Source organism: Meleagris gallopavo, chromosome 4, assembly GCF_905368555.1.
Source record: "Meleagris gallopavo chromosome 4, MGAL_WU_HG_1.1, whole genome shotgun sequence".
Lineage (NCBI taxonomy): Eukaryota > Metazoa > Chordata > Aves > Galliformes > Phasianidae > Meleagris > Meleagris gallopavo.
In genome coordinates, this window is record NC_139407.1 from 62,588,669 (window position 1) to 62,608,836 (window position 20,168).

Consider the following 20,168-nt stretch of genomic DNA (forward strand, 5'->3'; position numbering starts at 1 on the left):
TACGGTCTCCCCTGAGCCTCCTCTTCTCCAAAAGCTGCTCTGCAGGTGGAACAGTGGTCAGGTAGATGTCAGCTCTCCAGGTTTGGTTCCCAGGCTGTCCCCAAGGACACAGTGTTGCTCAGCATGCACAGTTCCTGCTGGTGCCAGTTCTTTCATGCTCAGGTATTGAGGTGGGTTCTGTGATTCTGTGAAGGCAGGTGTTGGAGCAGTTTGTTTTAGTTAATGGGTCTGTGGTCCAAAGCTGGCCTGGCTGCATCTGCCAGTGTTGCTTCTCCTTCAGAGTCCTCCATGACTGCTCTTGTGACTGTCCCCAGCCTGCCCGGTCTTTGTGCAGAACGGTTCCAGACTGAGCATTTGTTTTCTGTGTGTTTCTGTGAGCACTGGCTGGTCGGGCATGGTGTTCTTTGCTTCTTGTGGAGCTAAAGCTTGATCTATCTAAGAGTATATGGGAATAGGGACCTTACTGGGGTCAAATGGCAAGGATGTTAAAATGCAGTAACCACAACTTGATATGCCAGCATAGCACAGAATATCTTTATAAACCATTCTCAGTCTCAGTGTGTCAGTCAGGAGAGCACTTGTGTGGTGTTGGAAGAATACCTGTACTGTCTGGGTGAGCTCACTTGATGTAACAAGTTATAAAAATAAGCCATAGGCTATTCAGCAAATGATAGCAGGTAATGGTTGCTTAATTGATGTCTCAGTAGCAACACTGGGATGCTCTCAGTCAAAAGCGGATCAGCACCACTGCTGAACGCTGTGTGTGCCTGGGCTTTCCTTAACACACACAGGGCTGTTCACTTAATTCATTGTGGGATCTGTAGCTGTGCTGGCCTGAAATAAATTGCTTGTGGCTTTCTTCAACGGTTATTCCTTTGCATGAGCTCTTTCTCTTTTCCTCTCTGAGGCCAGAGAGGTAATGTTCATGGTGCAGCTCTCATCAAGGTATTTGTGGGTGCAAGTGGGCACAGACAGAGCAGTTCCTGCTGTATGGGGCACATGTCGCTCAGGGGGATATTGCTGTCGAGATGTCCACACTCACCCCATAGTGATCCTTAACGTTCTGCACATGGTGCTGCTTGGACAGAAGTAATACTCCAGGAAGTTGCTGGGTTCAAAGTGGTGACAGTAATTTTGTTTTGGGAATGTCTTTAGTCTGAGCTGTACAAATAAATAAAATCGGTATTTCCAGCTGAATCAATTGGAAAAAAAAACAAATCCCCAAGAAGATAGGGCTGCCTTCTGATGGCAAAAACCTGAGGCATCAGCTGGGGGAAAAAAACAAATCTCAAATCCTGTTAGTTTGGAAGAGAATAGCATACCGGTGTGGCCAGCTCAGGGACTGGGCTTTTTTTTCTGTTTGTAGGCTCAGAAGAATTCAGAGCATTCCTTTATTTTGCCACTAAGATGTCAACAGCGGTGCTCGGCTGCTGATTCCTTCCTCTGCTTCTCCTTGGCTCCAGCGCCAGCTTGCTGGGTGCTTTCTCCCTTATCATCGGCACTCAGATCTCCTAACACTGCTGCCCCCTCACAGCTTTTCTTTGCAGATAAAAATCTCGTGGGCTGCTTTTAATACTAACCTGATCATTTTTTTTTTCATATCCAATCCACTCTCGGAATCTATTGAAAACTTTATTAATGCAAATTTATTATAATTCCCCTCAACCCACCGTTTACTCGTGGAGATTAACTTGGTACCTTGAAATATTTAAGAGATGTAAAAGTGATTTGAAAGCAAAGCTGTTTCATAATACATAGAAGTATATATTTTAGAGTTCTGTTATGCAGGTGTTGGTTTTTAAATGTTCTAAATCCCAGTATTTAACCTGTTCTCTAATATTACTTCTCTTTTTTTTTTAATAGGTCCTCACACAACGAACTAGAAAAACATAGGTAAGTCCTGTGAGAAAAGCAAATTGAAGGATGTGTGGCTGACGTCTGAGTGACTGTGCTTAGATCAGAATATTCTGTTGGAAATCTTTTCATTCTGCACCAAATCTTTTAAGTGTTGTTTTTTACCAACTAAAATTTAATAGGTATCATGTTGCTTTTCTGTTGGCTTTTTTTTTTTTAATGTTATTCAGTATGCTATTTTTGAATCACCTCTGATAATTAGCTTTTGCCTAATTAAAGCCGTAACTGGTTAACTGCACTGTTACTAATAAAGAATCCAACTGCAGCAACTATTTGCTGGAGATATATTGTGATTAAGGCGGGTTATTTTGGGGGAACAATATGTCACACAGAAGTACTCATTGTTTTAAAAGCATGCCTGAAGTACAGTTAATTTTGATCTTGCAACTTGCATTGCACGTTGGTACTTATGGAGATGTTTTTGCCCTTGCACTGGTACAGAGCTGCAGGTGGGCTCCTGAGCTGCAGCCCTGATGTGGGGCAGTCGATGCTGGGAAACTGTGCAGTTACTGTGGGCATTCATTAGACCCCAAAGACGTGGTTTGTAAGGGTCCCATATTTGCACAGTTCTGGAAACTGTTGTGCTTTGCTGGGATTTGCTGGCAGGTGAGGTCTGGCTGCAGCGTGCAGTGCCTGAAGATGCACTCAGATCACTGCAGCGTGCTGAAGGTGCCCGGCCCCACGCTGTGGGATCACTGCCTTGTGTGCACCATGCAGGAAAATCTTTGGGGTCGTTTTTATCCACATCCTTCGGGATGCTTTTGTCCTTTTTCATTAGTTTGTGGTATTTTGGGTTTCATGGATCAAAGAAGTGTGTGCATGAGTGTGGATGAGCTACGCCTAGCTGCCTGCTTCTGAATGTGTGAGAGGTGACTGATGGCTGGTTTTGATGGCACTGCCAGACTGAGCTCACTGGGGGTTTTCTCATGTTTTTTTCTCTTCTTTTTTTTCAATCTGTTCTGTGGCCACAGTGACGTAGCAACACGGTCATCACTTCCCTCGCATGCCAGCATGCCTTCCTGTAGTTTAATTGTAATATGAGTAAATGTGGCCCTGCCTTACAGCCACGTGGTCATCCTGGGAATGGGAGGAACTCAGGCCTGGGCTGCAGAGGGCAGTGGCTCAAGCAGTGAGATCAGTCCTCAAGAAAAAAAGCTTCGTACAGAATTCTGCCCTTTGGTCTCAATTTTTTTTTTTTTTTTTTTTTAAACAAAAGTTACCTTTGCCCCCAGCTATGCTTCTTTCTCACTCTCTTATTCTTTTCCACCCTCTTTCTGGATACTCACTTCTGTTCCTCCTTTCTTCCCGTTCTGCCGTTACTGACTTGTCACCATTCAAAGTGCCCATCCCTCCTTTTTCCCCCTGGTCATTTCTCCACCCTTATCCTCCACTTCCCTCTGCCCCACCACACTGTGTTGCAGCAGCACAACACCACTTGCAGGAGATGCAGGGGCAGTAGTGGGATCTGCTCATTGTTCAAGTTCTGTTCTTGCTTTCATTCTGCACTGTATCTCTGTGGTGGTGCACTGGGTAGTACTTGTCACGTTAGATCTCTTTTCTCTGCCATCTCAAGGTCAAAATAGGTGGGAAAAAAAATAGGTGTGCTTGTGGTTACACAACTAACACTTGTAGTTGCTTCTGCTTGCTGCACCTCCTCAGGTTTCGCTGCACTTGAAGCCAGATTTTATTATTCCTGGTGATTTTATTATCAGTGGTGATCGGTGTGAGTGGCAAATCAGTGCAAGTACGCTGTGTGTGCAAACCGGTGTTCCCAAAGCACGTGAGATGTGCCTAATTCTAGTTACCTAACGGATTGGCATGAAGGACTCTTGTAAAATCTGTTTTTTAACAGCCCCCTCCTCCAGCACAGTGGGTTTATGAGCTGATAATACCGACCGTACTGTTCTTCGCTCTGCTTTACTAACATGGCATTAAAATCCATCAGGCGTCTTGTAAAGTTTAATGGCTCCCAGCCGCGGCGAGGCCCTGGGGCAGCAGTGGCTGCTCTCCTCCCCTGCTCCCAGAGGCCAGAACGCCGCGTGGCTGCTCAGCAGTGTGCTCTGCTCTGCTCTGCTGTGCTGTGCTGCTCTGTGCCCTGTGCTCGTGTGGCACATGTGGGGCTTGAGCTCCAACTTTGACGTCAATGGGAAGGGCAGTGCCTGCTCTCTGAGTGTGTTCATGTGCTGGGTTGGTTTTTGGTGCGCTCTTGAGAGAATGCTGAGAGGAAGAGAAATGGAAACAGGGATATAATTCCAGCAAAATTCTTCTTGTAGGATAGACTTGAGATCAAAGCTATCGTAAGGTGTTTGTCAGCATTTCACTCATCAAATTCCTTTCTCTCTGATGTAAGCTTCAGTAGGATGCCCTGCTGAGAACTTGAACGTGGTCCATCTTGGTGAAATTCTGTAAGGACTCATTCATCTGATGACTTGCCCACTCTGGTGCCAAGTGGTTAAGGTTCACACCTCAGGGCCACAAAGCAGGAAACACACAAATAAAAAGCAGGGAGGAAAGAAATCTGTCCTAAGGACAGATGACATCTGGGTTGAAAAGGACCACAATGATCACTTAGTTCCAACCCCCTGCTGTGTGCAGGGTCACCAACCACCAGACCAGGCTGCCCAGAGCCACATCCAGCCTGGCCTTGAATACCTTCAGGGATGGGGCATCCACAACCTCCTTGGGCAGCCTGTTCCAGTGCATCACCACCCTCTGAGTGAAAAACTTCCTCCTGAAAGATGTTCTAGATGAGACTGTAATAGCTGAAGGCATGTCAGTCAGAATGGCACTCAAAAGTAACTAGTTTCTAATGATACAGCAGATAATATTCAATAATATACATGTATATATTGTTTGTTAGTGTTTCTAGAGCTTTGTATCCGTAGGCTTTCACTGAGCAGCATAAATAGGAAGTACATTGGCACTCATGACCTCTTGCAAGGAAATTTTGAAATGGCCCTAACCTGACACCTGTGTGAAGGAATTTAGCTTTTCCTGTGTGAAAACCAAGAATCCACGAGAGATTCAAGTGTCTTAACCTCACTCCTTTGCATTATTTTAAGCTAATTCTGTACTACAGCATGAAAAACCAAGGTATGTCCTTCTCAGGACTGCATTGGGATCTTAGTATGGTAGACTCAGCCCTGTTCCTGGTGCAGTGCTGCAGGAGGAAGTGGCCTCACAATGGTGCATCCCTTCTGCAAAGCACGTGCAGCCCTGGGCAGCCGTATTGGTCCGGCCCTCCTGGAGGTTTCACTTTTTTTGGCATGGCTGTGCGGAGTTCTGTGAGGTTGAGATCTCACCCTTTGGATGGCAGAGCCTTTGAAAACTGAACAATTTTGAAGCACAGCTTCTAAGAATTAGTGAGGAAATGAAGAAAAAGCTGCTGTTTCAGTGTTCTTGAAATGGGCAGGGAACGTGTTGCTGTTCCCATCTCGTAAACTGAGCAAGTGCTTTGGCTTGATTTAGGCAGACAGTTATCTCCTGCCTCTGCCAGGTCTCTTGGATTTTTCCCTGTGGGTTTTGTTTGTTTGTTAATCAAGAATGCGGGAAGGAGTGAATTAGCAGCAGTAAAACTTGTCCTTTGTGCATTCCTCAAACAGGTATGCCCCTGTGAGGCACTAGGGAATATAACTAAGAGGGGGCTGTGCAATGTCTCTGAGCAAATGGACCGCAGGTCTCCGACAGGCAGTGCCCAGCCCTGCAGCATCCCTGCTAGTGCCCTGCTGCAGGAATCAGCACATCCCATCCCAGTGAAAAGCAGGCATGGTCCCTGGGAGAGGGCTGCTCTAGGGACATTGCCCTGCTTCCCGAGGGATGTTGCTCTGAAAGGGGGAAGAGTAGAGGTATTCAGCTGTACTCTGGGTGTCATGTGGGACAAGAAACAGTTTGCTTGAGCTCAAAACATGCTGTTTCATATTGCTAGAAGCTCTGATGCTGCATAAACCTGGGTAGGTTGTGGGAGACAGTCTGAGATTTTTAAAAGTGCAAGATCAGGATGGGAAATACATGAGATGCAGTGACTTGCAGAACATTTTAGTAGAAGAGAAACTTTGACTTTTCTAAATGAGCCTCATTTGTAGTGTTGTACAGCGCTGATCGGGGGAGGCTGAAAGTGTTACTATGTGTGCTGAAGGTAATGTGGTCCTTGGTTGTGTGCCATGCTTTGGGTGGTCCTTAAGCCTAAAGTCTTGTCAGGCAAACATCACTATGTGTATAAAGCAGATATGTATATATAAATACGAGTTTTGATTAAATGTATATATGTTTTAATGGAAGCACTGTGATGTACAACATTAGCCAATAAATAAGAGTTGGTGCCTGTGAAGTTAAATTCTAATAGATTATCAGTTATATCATGAAAGAAGTGCAGCTGAGCTTGCCAGGAGCACTGTCACACTTGTCGTTTGGAGAGTGCATAGTGGTCTTTAAGTTCTGTCTGTGCTTCTCTGTGTTAGTAAATTGCAGGGTTAATAAAAAGTGTGCATTCACCAGTTGCTGATAAACTTAGAACTAAAAGGTCATTGAAATAACAGCATACCAAAACAATACTTAATGTTTATTTTTACTATGAGCTGCCTTTTCAAAACCCAAATTACCATTGCAGTTAGCATGTTGTGCCGCACAAAGATCCAACTGCATTGATCCATCACATTTAAAGGTTACAGTGCAGCTCAGGAAATCCCCCAAGGGTCTGCTGGAAGCTGAGGACATAGGATGCTTCCATGGAAGGATCATCCATGTGTGTTCTCCTGCTGGGCATCATCATGAGTGCAGCCCAGCCTGGCTGCTGCCCTGTGCAGAAGGATTTGGGAGGCTTGCTGCTTCTCTCAGTTTGTTTTCCTGACCCAGCTGATTGTCACTGGCACACCCTAATGCCAGCTTCAGGACAGGGTGGAATCAGTTCTGCAAGTGACGGTATTAATTTGCAGTACAGAACAGTACACTTCACTCCTTTGTCAGTTTAATGTTTCTCCTTAGCATCCAGATCTGGCTGCTGTTGCCTACAGATTACTGAACTGGTTGGGTCTTGCTGACCTGGTACAGATATCATTGTTGTAACGGGTCTATAAAATCTACTGCCATTGCTAGGACGTGTGCAGACTGCACGTAAAGATAGTGAGTCTCGGGAACCACGTAGTCTTACAAGCAGAACAGAACCTCCATGCTGTTACCTATTTCTCATCAATTGAAGGGCTTTCTATACCCTCCTGTTGGTGTAAGGTGGTTCGCAGATGAACTGCAGTAAACATACCTTTGCACTGCTTAAACAAGATGATGTATAAGAGTCTGACTTGCCTCTGTGGGCAGACAGGCACATGGCTCAAATACCTGCTTCCTCCTGGCTAGTTCTGCCTCTTGGAGGATCTTGAAAGGCCTGGCCTCAGCCAGCTCAAACCCCTTCTTGCCTGTACTTTAACCTAAGGCTTCCAGCTGAGGAGCAAAGCATACGATGGGGTTCGTGTCTTAAAATGCCTTAAGAAGTATTTTCTGGAGTTAGTTGAGCAAAGTCTTTAAAACACTGAACCCCCAGAACTGAAAGCTTAATCCTTTGGTTTTGTTGAATTGTCCCATGTGTTTCAGCCTGATGAATCCATGGAATCAATGAAATCAGATGTTCAGAGCTTTGCACAGCGCTGTTCTTTCCTCACCTTTCCTCAACCTCAGGTATTCAGCAGATTTCAGACCTATGGCTTGCTGTGCACAACATGCTGCAGTAGCCATTGTAAATTCCAGCATAGTCTTTTCAGTGCCCACAGCAACATGACACTGGCCATGCACTCCCAACAAAAGTCTTTTCCCATCTAGACTGCTGTTCTGAGGGGTGCATTAATCAGATGAAGCTTAGGAATTAATCTGCAAAGAATGCTGTATTCCAGGTGTCATAGACATACACATCCTCGTGCTTTGGGCAGAGCTTTTACTTAGTGATGAAAAATTGACTGAAATACTCTCTTTATTAAATTGTCATGTCATTTTTCCTGCTGAACTACAGGGCCTCAGTATGGGTTCAGGCTTCTCCACTTCCTATCCAGACAGACAGTGAGCAGAGGGAAGATGACTGAGAAACCTAGCGCATGCTTTTTTTCCTCTGAGCCTCTAATGGACTATGTGGAAGGTGGTTTATGCTCGCAGCATCTGCTAATTGACCAGACCAGTTCTTAGCCACCATGATAAGAAGAGTGGGCTGCTCTTGTACAAATCAGAGGTCAGTGGGCATCTTCAACCATTCAGACAAAAGCTTGGTGCTTGCCCTCTGCAAACAGGAGAAGAGATGTTCATTGGTGGCTCCTCTGTTAAGGAGAAGGAAGAAATTTGCTGAATTAGATATGGAAAAGACAGTCATAGAGTCACAGAATGGACTGGGTTGGAATGGACCTTAAATATCATCTACTTCCAACCAACTTCCTGCCATGAGCTGGCTGTCACCCACTAGATCAGGCTGCCCAGGGCTCCATTCAGCCTGGCCTTGAGCTCCTCCAGGGATGGAGCTCCCATAACTTCTCTGGCAACCTCTGCAAGTGCAGTGTGCCTTTAAAGCTTAGCAAGTAAGGTGGATCTTGGTTATTTGTTTTTTAATGTATTTAGTCAGCTAATGGGCTTTAAGGAGCTGTCTCTGAAGCTAGGCCTGCGTAACACAATGGGAATCCTTGAGTGAATCCCAACCTGACATCTCTGTGGAAGCCCTCAGATGAGCACTGGGAGCAGCGATGCTTAACACAGTTTGCAGAGCTCATGAATACACCAGTAGCATGGCTCTGCTGTTTAAGGCCAGATGGGCGCTGAGCTCAGGCCTTGCACCAGATTTGCAGGAGAGTGGATTAATGTCTCCCAGACATATTCTGAGCATGTGTGTGGTGACCCAGTGTCCCTGGTTGGGGTTGACACTGAGGTACCAGCTTAGTCCGCAGGAGATGATGCTCTTCTGTGGGGTTCTTGTTCCATCCTCTCCTCTGCATGCTGTGTTGGCACTTCCAGCTCTATTTTAGTCCCTTTTCCATGGGATGTTTATGCTGTTGGAGTACTGAGTACAGTGTGGCCAGGTCCCAGATTGAATGCATTGCTTTCCGAATTGAGCAGCATGCACTTTCCTGTTGCAGATCATGCCACCTTCCCCTTTTGGTGTCTGTTGGCAAACACTTGGGCATAACAGGCCATGGCTTAGATTGGCTGCACAGAATTCCTTCACAGACCAATTAATTCCCAGTCTATTTCTCTTCTCAACACACGTGGTAGTACAGCGTGCCATGGAGCATGCAGCTGTGGTTCTGGAAGCTCTGCTCAGACACTGGATCATAACCATAAAAAAAGCATAATGCTCTTCCTTCACAGCAGTTTAATTTGAGCCTTTTTTTTGAAAAACAAACAAACAAACACCAAAAATCCCACACATGTGATCTGGTTAAAACTGACTTTTCTTGTCCTAAAAAGTGCATCTCACAAGAACGGATGAGATTTTCCCTTTTTTGTCTCTCTTTGCCTATTTTTGGAAGGAGAGGGTTGTTCTGGGGTTTCGTGGAGTGCTGCATTCTGAGATGGAAACTGCATCTGTAGAGCTGTGTGCATCCTGCTAGATCAGAGCAAGGTGGCTCAGTGACTAGTTTTACTCGTTAAGCCTAGCTTATGTTACACAAGTGTTTTTTTTCTATATAAATTAGTGTAACTAATTATGTAGCGTGTGGAGATCAACGTAGCTGATACAGAAGAGGTGTGGGCTTGGATACATGTACATGAGGTCATCTGTTGCAATGTTTCTAACTTTAATAACTCTAGTCACAGGCTGCCTGTCCTACATTAAGAAAACCTGAGCTAAGCTTTACCTGACAGCAAGAAAGCGGAAGGCTCAGAAGAAAGATTACCTCTAAGTGTGGTGAAAAGTCTCTAAAAGCTGGAGAAATGCTTGAGTCCTGTCCTCCCAATGGGCACCTTGGGATTAATGCCTAACAAATTTACCTGCCTTTGTTTTGTGGATGTTTCTGTTCAGATAACTGAATGAAGATGCAGGATGCTAAATGAGGGGCCTGCATGGCATGTAGTTGCTGTCAGAACTCAGCAGTTGCTGTTAAAGTCAGGAGTGTTTGCAGGTATCAGTTGTACAGATGCTGTGTGTCGTACGTACCAGGGTAGCTAGTATTTACAAAGCACAAAGGTGGCAAACCCTCTAATTCCCTGAACAAAGCTGCCTTCATCCCAATAGGTAAGTGCTGTTGTGTTGACTGCTGAAATGAACAGTGTGGGTGGAGCAAATAAATTCTCGTAGGGAAATTTGGGAGCTGGTTGTGTATGTTTGGCTAGAAGCACCTATTGGGTTTAGGTGCTGACAGGTATTTGAAATAAGCTGTCAGGTGTCTTGGTTCCCATTGCATGAATTTACATACTCAAACGGCAAATGGGTCCAAGCTTCAAGTTGTTTTTTTTCTATTACCAGATAATTTCAGAACACTGCTTTTAAGAAATTAGGGTTGGATTAGGGTGAGGAAGGGAGAAGCAGGAAGGAGGGAGAGTTGTGAAGAGCCATTCCAAACCTTGCCATCTCAAAATGGATCACTTTCATATTCTGCACAACTGCACCCTGTCTGGCAGAGATAGTCAGTTTTGTACCATTCAATGGAAAAGGAAATGGAACGGAAATTGCATTATAAACAAGACACTACATGTGCTGTGGCAAGCTACATCTAAGCTTTTAGGCAGGGCTGTCAGATATCTGCAACTCTGCACTGTCCCATGGCACCAGATTGGGTCATTGTTTTGGGGGAGAAATATTACAAAAGTGTTGCTGAACTCTGAATTCATTGTAGTCTTGGAATAGACCATATTTAATTACAGCTGGTGTATTTAATTCTTTCTCTGTATTTGTTTATATATGCACCTACACTCTGTCTTTTCTATCCACCTCTAATTACAGGGTTTCAGTAGCAGAGTTTGGGACGTTCAACAGGACATATGGGGACGTGTGTTCTTAATTAGTTCAGGGTTCTTTCTTTTGTTCTTCTGCTTTGGTGTTTTCACTTGGGACCAGAGCCAGTCTTAGGCTGGCTAGAGCAGGCACCCTGCTGTCTCTGGCAGGGACAAGAAGCACCCAGCTGCCTTGCTGGAGGCATCTCAAGTGTCTGCACTAATAAAGACAGCAAAGCCCACCACATCTTTCCCCTAAAAGCCAATTAGTTTTGCTCGTGCATGCTCAAGCTGCCATCATTACCAACTCTAGAATGGCCATGAAGCTGTGGTACGTTCAGGTTGGAAATTAGGAAAAATTTATTCTCAGAAAGCATTGTGAGGCATAGGAACAGGCTAGCCAGGGAAGTGGGGGAATCACCATCCCTGGGCGGTGTTCAAGGAAAGGGTAGAGGTGGCACTTGAGGAACTTGGGTTAGTGGGCATGGTAGGGATGGTTTGATGGTTGGACTAGATGATCTTGGAGGTCTTTTCCAACCTTAATACTTCTGTGATACAGTTCAGGAAGTATCAGCACAAGCAAAGATGGAAGTAAGAAGTAGCACTGAACAAACATTTCTAGTACTTAAATTCCCAGTCAGAGCTTCCTACCTGTGAGACTGAGAAGGTGGTTGATAGGTGCCTAAATGGAGATAGGGCTGCTTCAGAGCTGTGGTGGGAGCGGTAGTTTCTTGTGGTGGGTGTTTCATGCCTGTGATGCCTGGTGGAGTTCCTATGGTGTTTGTTAGGCTAGAGGTGCCCTTTAGGGTTAAACTGGGTTCCTGATGTTTCCTTTTCATTTGAATGTAAAGGTACAGCAGACAGTTAAGTGACAGCCACAGGTATCTGTTATTCCAGGGACACTGGCCTCACACTCTGCATTTATCATCAAGCAGGAAAAAAGGCCATTTAGTTCTTCTGTCTGCCACACGAAGACCTCACACTCGGTGTGTGAAGCCAATGCATGGTTTCAATTTAGCTAAAATAATTCAGTTTGACTTGCCTCTCGATTAATTTGGCATCATACAGCAATGTAAAAAAAAAATATAAATCTTGAACACGTTTCTCCCTGCACTTGGCGTGTGTATAAAACAACCAGGTCTGCAGGGAGGTATAAAGTGAGGCAGGAGAAGCTTACTGGACCTTGTAGCTGTGCTCTCTTCACTAAGTGCTGTGCTACAGCTCAACTCCTCTGTGCCTCTCTGAGCACTGTACCCCCCACCCTTCCCTTTTTATTTTTTTTAATTTTTTTGAAGATCCTTCCTGTTGGCAGCTGTCCTGAAACATGATGTTCTTGTTTAGCATTTTGATGTGGGGAACAGTCTGATAATTGAAGAACAACTCCCCAGTCGTAACAGAGATTTTCCTCATTTTGGTAAATGCAGTTCTCTTCACCCTATGCTCTGCAGTTCCTCTATGAATTCCTTACAAGAGCATGGGGAAAGGCAGCAAATGAAAGCAGAACTGCAAACCTGTGGCAGGAGGCTTGGATTTGCTGAAGAGGAGGGAATAGTGTGTTTCACTGCTGCCAAAGACCAAAGAGCATTGCCCTTGTGTACAGACGGAGTTGTCATCCACTCTTGGGGTTTCTGAGGGGGGTGTGTGTGTGTGTGTGTGTGTGTGCACGCATGTAGCTCATGTCATTTCAAGTGGGAATTAAAGCCACTCAATATTGGGATGGGCTGGTCTTGCAGTGGCACTGCCTTATCTAATTTGGTCTATTGCTGTTCTAAGGTAACAGACAAACTCCAAATCTTAAGTCCTCCTGCAGAATAATCTAAGAAACCCGAGTGCCAGTAAGACAGATGGATTGGAGAGGTCTCATTTAGGAGGACCATTCAGTTGCAATGTGTGCATTTTAATGTGTGAAACAAAGAAGTGTGAGGCTGGAGGAACAAAAAGCAGTAAATGAATTTAGTGAAAACACAGTCGATTGTTTTTTGTAGACTCTACTTTCAGGTATGTACAGATGTATTTCCACCACTTGTGTTTCCCCACAGGCATTGTTTGTCTGCCTGTGTTAGGTAGGTGCAGCGTGACGCTGCCTGTTGTGCTGCGCGGCATCTCCTGCTACTGCTCAAAAGTGTTCGGGAGGTAAATGTTAAAAGATAATCAGTAGATAACAGAGCTAAAAATAGGAGACATTTGAAACAGAAATTCTTCTTCTGTAGGTGTAAGGATTACTCACACTTGTTTGACATTGAGTTTGAAGGTTTAAAATGCAGAAAGCTGTTTTCTGTAGATGAGCAAAACCAGAAGGTTACAATACTAAATCTAGGTTGAAATCACTCCTGTTTTGTTTACAGAGGGAAAAACAAATCTCTGCAAAGGTGAAATCTTTCAGCAGTTACCATAATGGTAGATCTCTGTTGCCTCACACCCTTGCAAGGTCAGAGATTTTACTGCCTCTGGTCAGAGAATGGGGAATCCTATATGTGCGACTCTGAGATGGTCACCATCCAGGAAAGACAAATGGTATCCAGCTGCCATTGTTAGCTTGTGATGCTTTTGGGAGTCCCTCTAGAGCTTGTAAATTCCAATTGACTTTTTCTGAGAAGCACATCTCAGATTTCTGCATGCTTCAGTTACTTATCTCCGAGACCTGAGACAGTGAAGGGCTGTTAAACCCCGTGGTTGCCATTCACTAACAGCAATGTAAAACAGAGGCAAGGCCCAGCTGCAGAGAGCAGCAGTGCAGGCACACGGGAGGAGGTGAGGGTGATCAGATGCCTGTCCTCAGGTCCTGAGGCTGAGCCTGGGGCTGTGTTTCCCCTGTGACCATGGCTGGCACCAGGCAGAGCTGCTGTGTCCTGCCTGCTCCTGAGCCTTGCTCTCACTGCTTACTGTTGTGCATGACTGCATACTGCTCGCCCTGTCCATAGGAGGAACAGTCCTAGTTGGAAACCAGGCAGTCCATTTGGATGTTGTCCTATGTGGGGCTCGTCTGCATGCAAACGACAGAGCATTGGAGGGCAGACAGCAGTGTCACATCTCACACACTTCCCTGACAGCTCACAGTGGCAGGAGGACTTGAGTGGGAGGAGATGGAGGAATTAGATGGTAACAAGCACTAACTGCACCGTAGGGATTTTATGTCTTCTGCTGTGCCTCTGGGGCCCTCAGCAGTCTGTCTGCTGCCATGAGAGATGCTCTGGCCTCCCCAGCCCACCCTCCAGTGGCAACCAGAGTGCAAAGAGCTTTGGAAGTTTGCTTGTGGTCACCCTGAGAGATGAAGGAACATTGATGAAGACTGATGCTCGTAATTCAGGACAAGGAGAGGCTGGAGGGACAGGCAAAGGAGAAAGAGGGGAAAAGGGCAAGGTGGACAGCAGGGCCTGCCAGGTATCCTCTCATCAGCAGCCAGAGCCTCCTGCTCCCAAAGCAGCCAGGTTCACCTGTCCCCAGCTAGCCTCTTGCACGCTGCTGCCAACATCTGTGCCTGGCCAAAAATTTATATATCTGTGGTATTGCAGGTATTTCCTTCAACTTATGTTTGCTAAACGATGTAGGAATAGGCCTGGTACATGAACATACTCCAAAACATGAACGAGCTGCGACTTTTGGAAGGTAAAAAGCAAAGTTAAAGGCGTGGGGTCTTGGCTCAGCAAGTGGGCTGAAGTGGCACTAAGTGAAAGTAAACAGAATACACTATGAATGCTGCAGTGTGCATTGGTGTAGAGGGATGTAGAGAACGTAAATATTTTTCAGAGTGAAAATGTGCAGAAGACATTGAGTTGGGAAGCGGTAAGCGTTATGACAGGCAGCAGATGTTTTCTTCTGTCTTCTGTGGTGTAAGAATTAGAACCATCACCACTCATTTCTGACCGCTGCTCACAAGAAAATGTGGATAGCCAAGCTCAGAGCTCTTTCAAAGGTAGTGATTACAAGATAGTCTTGCAGACATTGCCTTTGTAGGGAAGTGATGTCCCTGCAGGAGAATCAGAGTAGATGACCTTTAAAGGTCCTTTCCAACTCAGATGGTTGTATGATTCTATTCAGACACTACAGAAGCACCCAAAGACCACTGACCTCGCTTCCGGAGCTGTCTGGCCAGTTTCGATTTAGAGAAACAGACACAAAAATATTCAGGACACTGAAAATGCAGGTGCAGCATTGAAACTCCTGGTACATGCTAAAGTAGGCTGTTGTGCTGATTCATAGAATCATAGAATGGCCTGAGTTGAAAAGGATCACAATGACCATCTAGTTCCAACCCCCTGCTATGTGCAGGGTCACCAACCACCAGACCAGGCTGCCCAGAGCCACATCCAGCCTGGCCTTGAATGCCTCCAGGGATAGGGCATCCTCAGTCTCCTTGGGCAGCCTGTTCCAGTGTGTCACCACTGTGTGAAGAACTTCCTTCTAATGTCTAACCTAAACCTCCCCTGTCTCACTTTAAGACCATTCCCCCTTGTCCTATCACTATCCACCCTGGTAGACAGCTGTTGCCTCTCCTGTTTATATGCTCCCTTCAAGTATTGGAAGGCCACAGTGAGGTCCCCCAGAGCCTTCTCTTCTTTAAGAGCCCAGTTCCCTCAACCTTTCTTCATAGAAGTGCTCCAGCCCTCTGATCATCTTAGTGGCCCTCCTCTGGACTCATTCCAAGAGCTCTGTGTCTTTCTTGTTCTGGGGGCCCCAGGCCTGGATGCAGTACTCCAGATGGGGCCTCACAAGAGCTGAGTAGAGGGGGACAATCACCTCCCTCTCCCTGCTGGCAAACCTTTTTTTAATGCAGCCCAGAACACAGCTGCCTTCCAGGCTGGAAGTGCACACTGCTGGCTCACGTCCAGCTTCCCGTCCACCAGGACCCCCAAGTCCTTCTCTACAGGGCTGCTCTCAACAGGTTCTTCTCCCAGTCTGTATAAACACCTGGGATTACCCCGACCCAAGTGCAGCAGCCTGCACTTGTCCTTACTGAACCTCATTAGTTTCATATGGGCCCACTTCTCCAGCCTGCCCAGGTCCCTCTGGATGGCTTTCCTTCCCTCCAATGTATCGACTGCACTGCTCAGCTTGGTATCATCCATAAACTTGCTCAGGGTGCACTCGATGCCGTTATCTGTGTCACTGATGAAGATGTTGGAGCACCGGTCCCAAGACCGACCCCTGAGGGACACCGCTTGTGACCGGCCTCCGCCCTGACACAGAACCATTGATCACAACCCTATGGCTGCAGCCAGCCAGCCAGTTCTTAATCCACTGACCAGTCCATCCTTCAAATCCATGCCTCTCCAATTTAGGGAGATTATTAGGGTGTTGCATTGAAGTCCCTCTGATCAGACACTTGCAGGTTTTTCCATCTGTTACCGCTGTACCTTCCTGTGCTTCCACGCTGAATTTAGATAGAGAGACCTGTGGGGGTATTAGACAAAGGCAAAAAAATATGATTTGGAACAAACCTATGAATCTTCACCTGCAGCACAAATTCCAGCATTTTGTTCTTTGCTCAAAGAGAAGTACATCTACAGAACGCTGATTTATTTGCTTGATTTATTTTTTCCTTGTATAATAAAAACCAAAAGAGTTTGCTGCAAGGGCACTACTGAATTTTCTGTTTTTGACTCTGAGGCACTCAGCTGTGAGCAAATATTTCACACATCTCAAAGCAATCAGAATGTCCAAGTGCGGCACACTGGGTGCCTCGCCATGGTACAGTGCTTTAATACTAAGAGGTTTTCTTTCCTTTTCACTAAAGTAAATTTGTTGTGTAGATGAAGTAGATTGTGCAGTTTGAATATGAGCCTCTATTGAAAAACTGGGAATATGTTCGAGGTATCCTTTGTAGAGTGGAAAAAAAAGTACTGAAAGTGTTTCTGGCTGAAATAAATATGGAAAATATGGTAGAGGCAAGATTTTATACTTCAGTGGAGAGCTGTTATCTTGCATTGTATTTGATCTTTTTTTCTGGAGATATTCTAAATCCTGCCTGGACCATTAATAGAAAGGTTTCTTCAGAAACATTTTGCTATAATGGAGTTTCTTTAATTCCTTAAGATGGAAGTTGTAGATACAATCTCTCTAAATGCCTGTGTAAACAAATACATTTTAATTGGTGCAGGATCATCTTTGGTAGCTTATTAAAAGCGTGGCAGAGCTGTAAATATATCATTCCTGATACTTGAGGAAAAGTGTTATCTTATGGAGGAGTAAGGCAGGTGTGCCTGAATACCAACTCCTGCTAAGCAGTAGGGTATATAATTATGTCTGTATCTACATTGTATATACCTACAATGGTACCCAGGAATATAGAAAATAACATGCAAACATTTTGTTTTCAGCATCATAAAGTTATCAGTAGCAAAATTCTGTCACCACTCAGAGGGGGTTTTGCAAAAAAATAAAAAGAGATGGAGCTCTTGTAGAACCTTATAAGCAGGAGGGGGATGGACTCTTAAAACTAAAAGGGAGCGATTTGGGTTAGATGTTAGGAAGAAGTTCTTTACTTAGAGGACATGACCGGAATGTGTCACAAGAGATCCTCATTTGCTGATTCTCTCTAAAACTTTACTGCTCCCCATACAGGTGGTGGCTCTTCGTAAATAAAACTGTGAAGAGTCTTCCTGTAAAAACACAGTATTTCATGACTGCAGTTAGCTAGCTCACTTCTGTATTTTATGCTGAATTTCTTGTCTGGTGGGCAGATAGAATCACTTTTCTTAAGGAAGCAAACCCCATGGTTCACTGCAATGGTCTCTGAGCTGAAGCTGTGGGATCAACCCCAAACCTCTTTGATTCGCGAAGTACTTGGACTCCAGAATCTGCATATCTGACTCCAGAAGTGAATTTTTGGTGCAGAGATCCTTCTCTGACTTTATCCTAGGTATGTTATTAATCCAGATTACTTAGTCATTGTGCAACAATGAAAAATTTAGTAACTGCTCTATATTTAAACTTGTGTATATTAACTTCATTGCACAGCACAGGACCAGGATAGGTTTAAATGTGGAAAAAAATGTGAAACACGAAAGGAGGAATTTGAAATGCTTCAGTGACTCTGTCCAGTTTGTAAGAATATTGCTTCTCCTTGATTTATTTCAGAATTTTTATTCGGGTTACCTGTAATAGTTTTTTTTTTTCTTTTTGAAGTGTGGAGGTTGTTTGTATTAAAAACTCTGGGGGCTTTCCTTGTGAGGTAGGACAAGGCTTACATTATGGCAGGCTCTGAAGCTATCTGTTTCTTGGATTGAAATAGATGAAGTTCAGAAATGATGATTTTTTTAATTTTTGCACCTATTTCAAATATATCTGTTGTTTTTACTAGTGCAGCTTCTAATGACTGCATTTTCAATGTCATTTGAGTGTTTGATCTGTAGTGTTCTTTTGTTTGCAAAACATCTCCAAGTAAATATATTTAGCAATTGGTTTAAGAGTATGTCAACCTCCTTAGACACAGCTAGTCTAGTAGACTAAATTTGGGACTTCTGAAATACAGACACATGTTCAGCCATGCAAGCATTTTTAGCACTGAAAACATCTTGCAGAAGGCACAGTTCAGGCCTTCTTGTGAAGCAGGCAGTGTTTCATGCCCATACATGCTTTCAGATCCTTGCTGCACACACCTCAGTATGGCCAGGACAGCAGGGTGTCCTGCCTGGGCAATCTGCTGGTAGGGGTCAGTAGGTATGGAGTAGTCAGGGCTGTTCTGGGACTTACCATGGGACATCAAGCTTTGCTGCTAGAGTCAGCCCTTCCCTATTACAGCCATTGAGTCAACTCAAGAATGTGTACGTGTGAGAGAGTCACTCTTCTAACTTGGAGAGGACGTGGACTGAGGTCTTGACGCACAAGGTGGATCCGTCAGGAATGTGACCTGTATCTGTTGAGCTCTGTGCTCTTGTCTGTGACTGCTGAGGAATCAATGGATGAGCATTGCCATTTTGATGCTTTCTGCAGGCAGTGAGCAGCACAATGTCAGCAGTGGGAACTGCTGCTGCTGTCTTCAAGTGCAGCCTGGAGGACGTGCCTGCCCCGTGCTTCCTATCACAGATGTGTGGAGGGCTGTCAGCAGCTCTGTCTGTGTGGGTTTCCCCACCAAAGTGGTGTGATACATACATGCTTGGACATGGCAGCATTTTTCACTGCCACCCTGTAAGCTGTCATGAGTGTCTGTGCCGTGTAATTTCACTTAGGCCTGGCTGAAGCATGCCACAGGGAGGGTAAAACAGCTTGCTTTGGATATGCATTGCCAAAGGAAAGCTTTCCTTTCCTGTTGACTTGGTGCAGATCAATGGGTTAAACAACAGACCCTAATTTAGGTCTCTTGATTTGTACTTGTGTGGTTTAGGAAACGTACTTTCACCGCCAACAGAGAGCGGTGCAGCTGCTGCCTGAGAAGTAGCTTTTTGCTTTTTGCTGCCTACTTTTTAACTGTCTGCAGGCTATTTCTATCTACCACGCTGTGTCTAAAAAAGCTACGGAGAGCTCCCATGGAAAGCCTGTAGGTGGATCAGGTCACTCCACAAACCTACAGCACTGTATTGGATAAGACTGGCAGTTTGAACTGCACTTTTTTTTTTTTTTTCCTGCTATGTGAGTGCAATCTTGTGAGTCAAATGCTATGATTTTCCAAGCAATCCGATTTATACAGTCACAGCAGTGTTGATTGGAAGGACCTCTGAAAAACTGTGGTTTTGTCAAGGTGAATTTTGAAAAACCTCCAGCAGCAGCACTTGTGCAGCTTTTCTGAGCAACCTATTCTGCATGTGCACTGCCTTTGTAATACATTTGTTTCCTAATGCCTATCATGTACCTCACAGCCATTGCCTCTTATTTCATTATTTGGCCTTACCAAGGAATATTTTGTTCCCATTGCAACCACCCGTCAAGAAGTTGTAGGAATTTCTTGGAATTGTTGCAGTTTTCTTGGAATTAAGATTACCCAGTGCAAACAATAGACTTTTTGTTCTTTTTCTTTCCCCCTCTGCAGCATAGCATTCCATTTCTTGGTGTAAATGTATTTGCATCCAGAATTTCATACCTATGGGGAAGCTTTTTGACTGCTATTTAATAGATTAATTTATGCAATTTTGAGATAGGTTAGAGTCAGAGATCCTCATGTGCTTTTGCACAGCAGCCTGTCTTAAAAGAGTGGTAAATCCGAGCCCCTCCAGCCAGTGTGGCTCCTCGTCCTTCTCTGGAGTCTGTGGACAGCAGAGCATGGCCTTCAAGTGAACTTCTCATGGAAGTGCTGTGGGGGAGTCTCCAGCACCGCTGGGCATGGCATCCTGTCTGGACACCTAGGCTTGGTGCCTTGAGGTAGGCCTCTCACGTGGCCCTCTGGCCTGGCAGGTTCATTTGGCTGAAGTACTTAGCAAGTATTG

At 45.0% G+C, this 20,168-nt stretch overlaps 1 protein-coding gene across 4 annotated transcripts in view; it reads left to right on the forward strand.

Annotated features, from left to right (window-relative positions):
* MXD4 (MAX dimerization protein 4) overlaps nucleotides 1-20,168 on the forward strand; it is a 37,944-nt gene that overhangs the window by 6,978 nt on the left and 10,798 nt on the right. For all 4 annotated transcript variants that reach the window (XM_085223604.1, XM_085223605.1, XM_085223608.1 and 1 more), the window contains exon 3: nucleotides 1,864-1,893. In XM_085223604.1, the coding sequence (XP_085079730.1) occupies nucleotides 1,864-1,893 (30 nt within the window). The remainder of the gene's footprint in view (nucleotides 1-1,863; nucleotides 1,894-20,168) is intronic.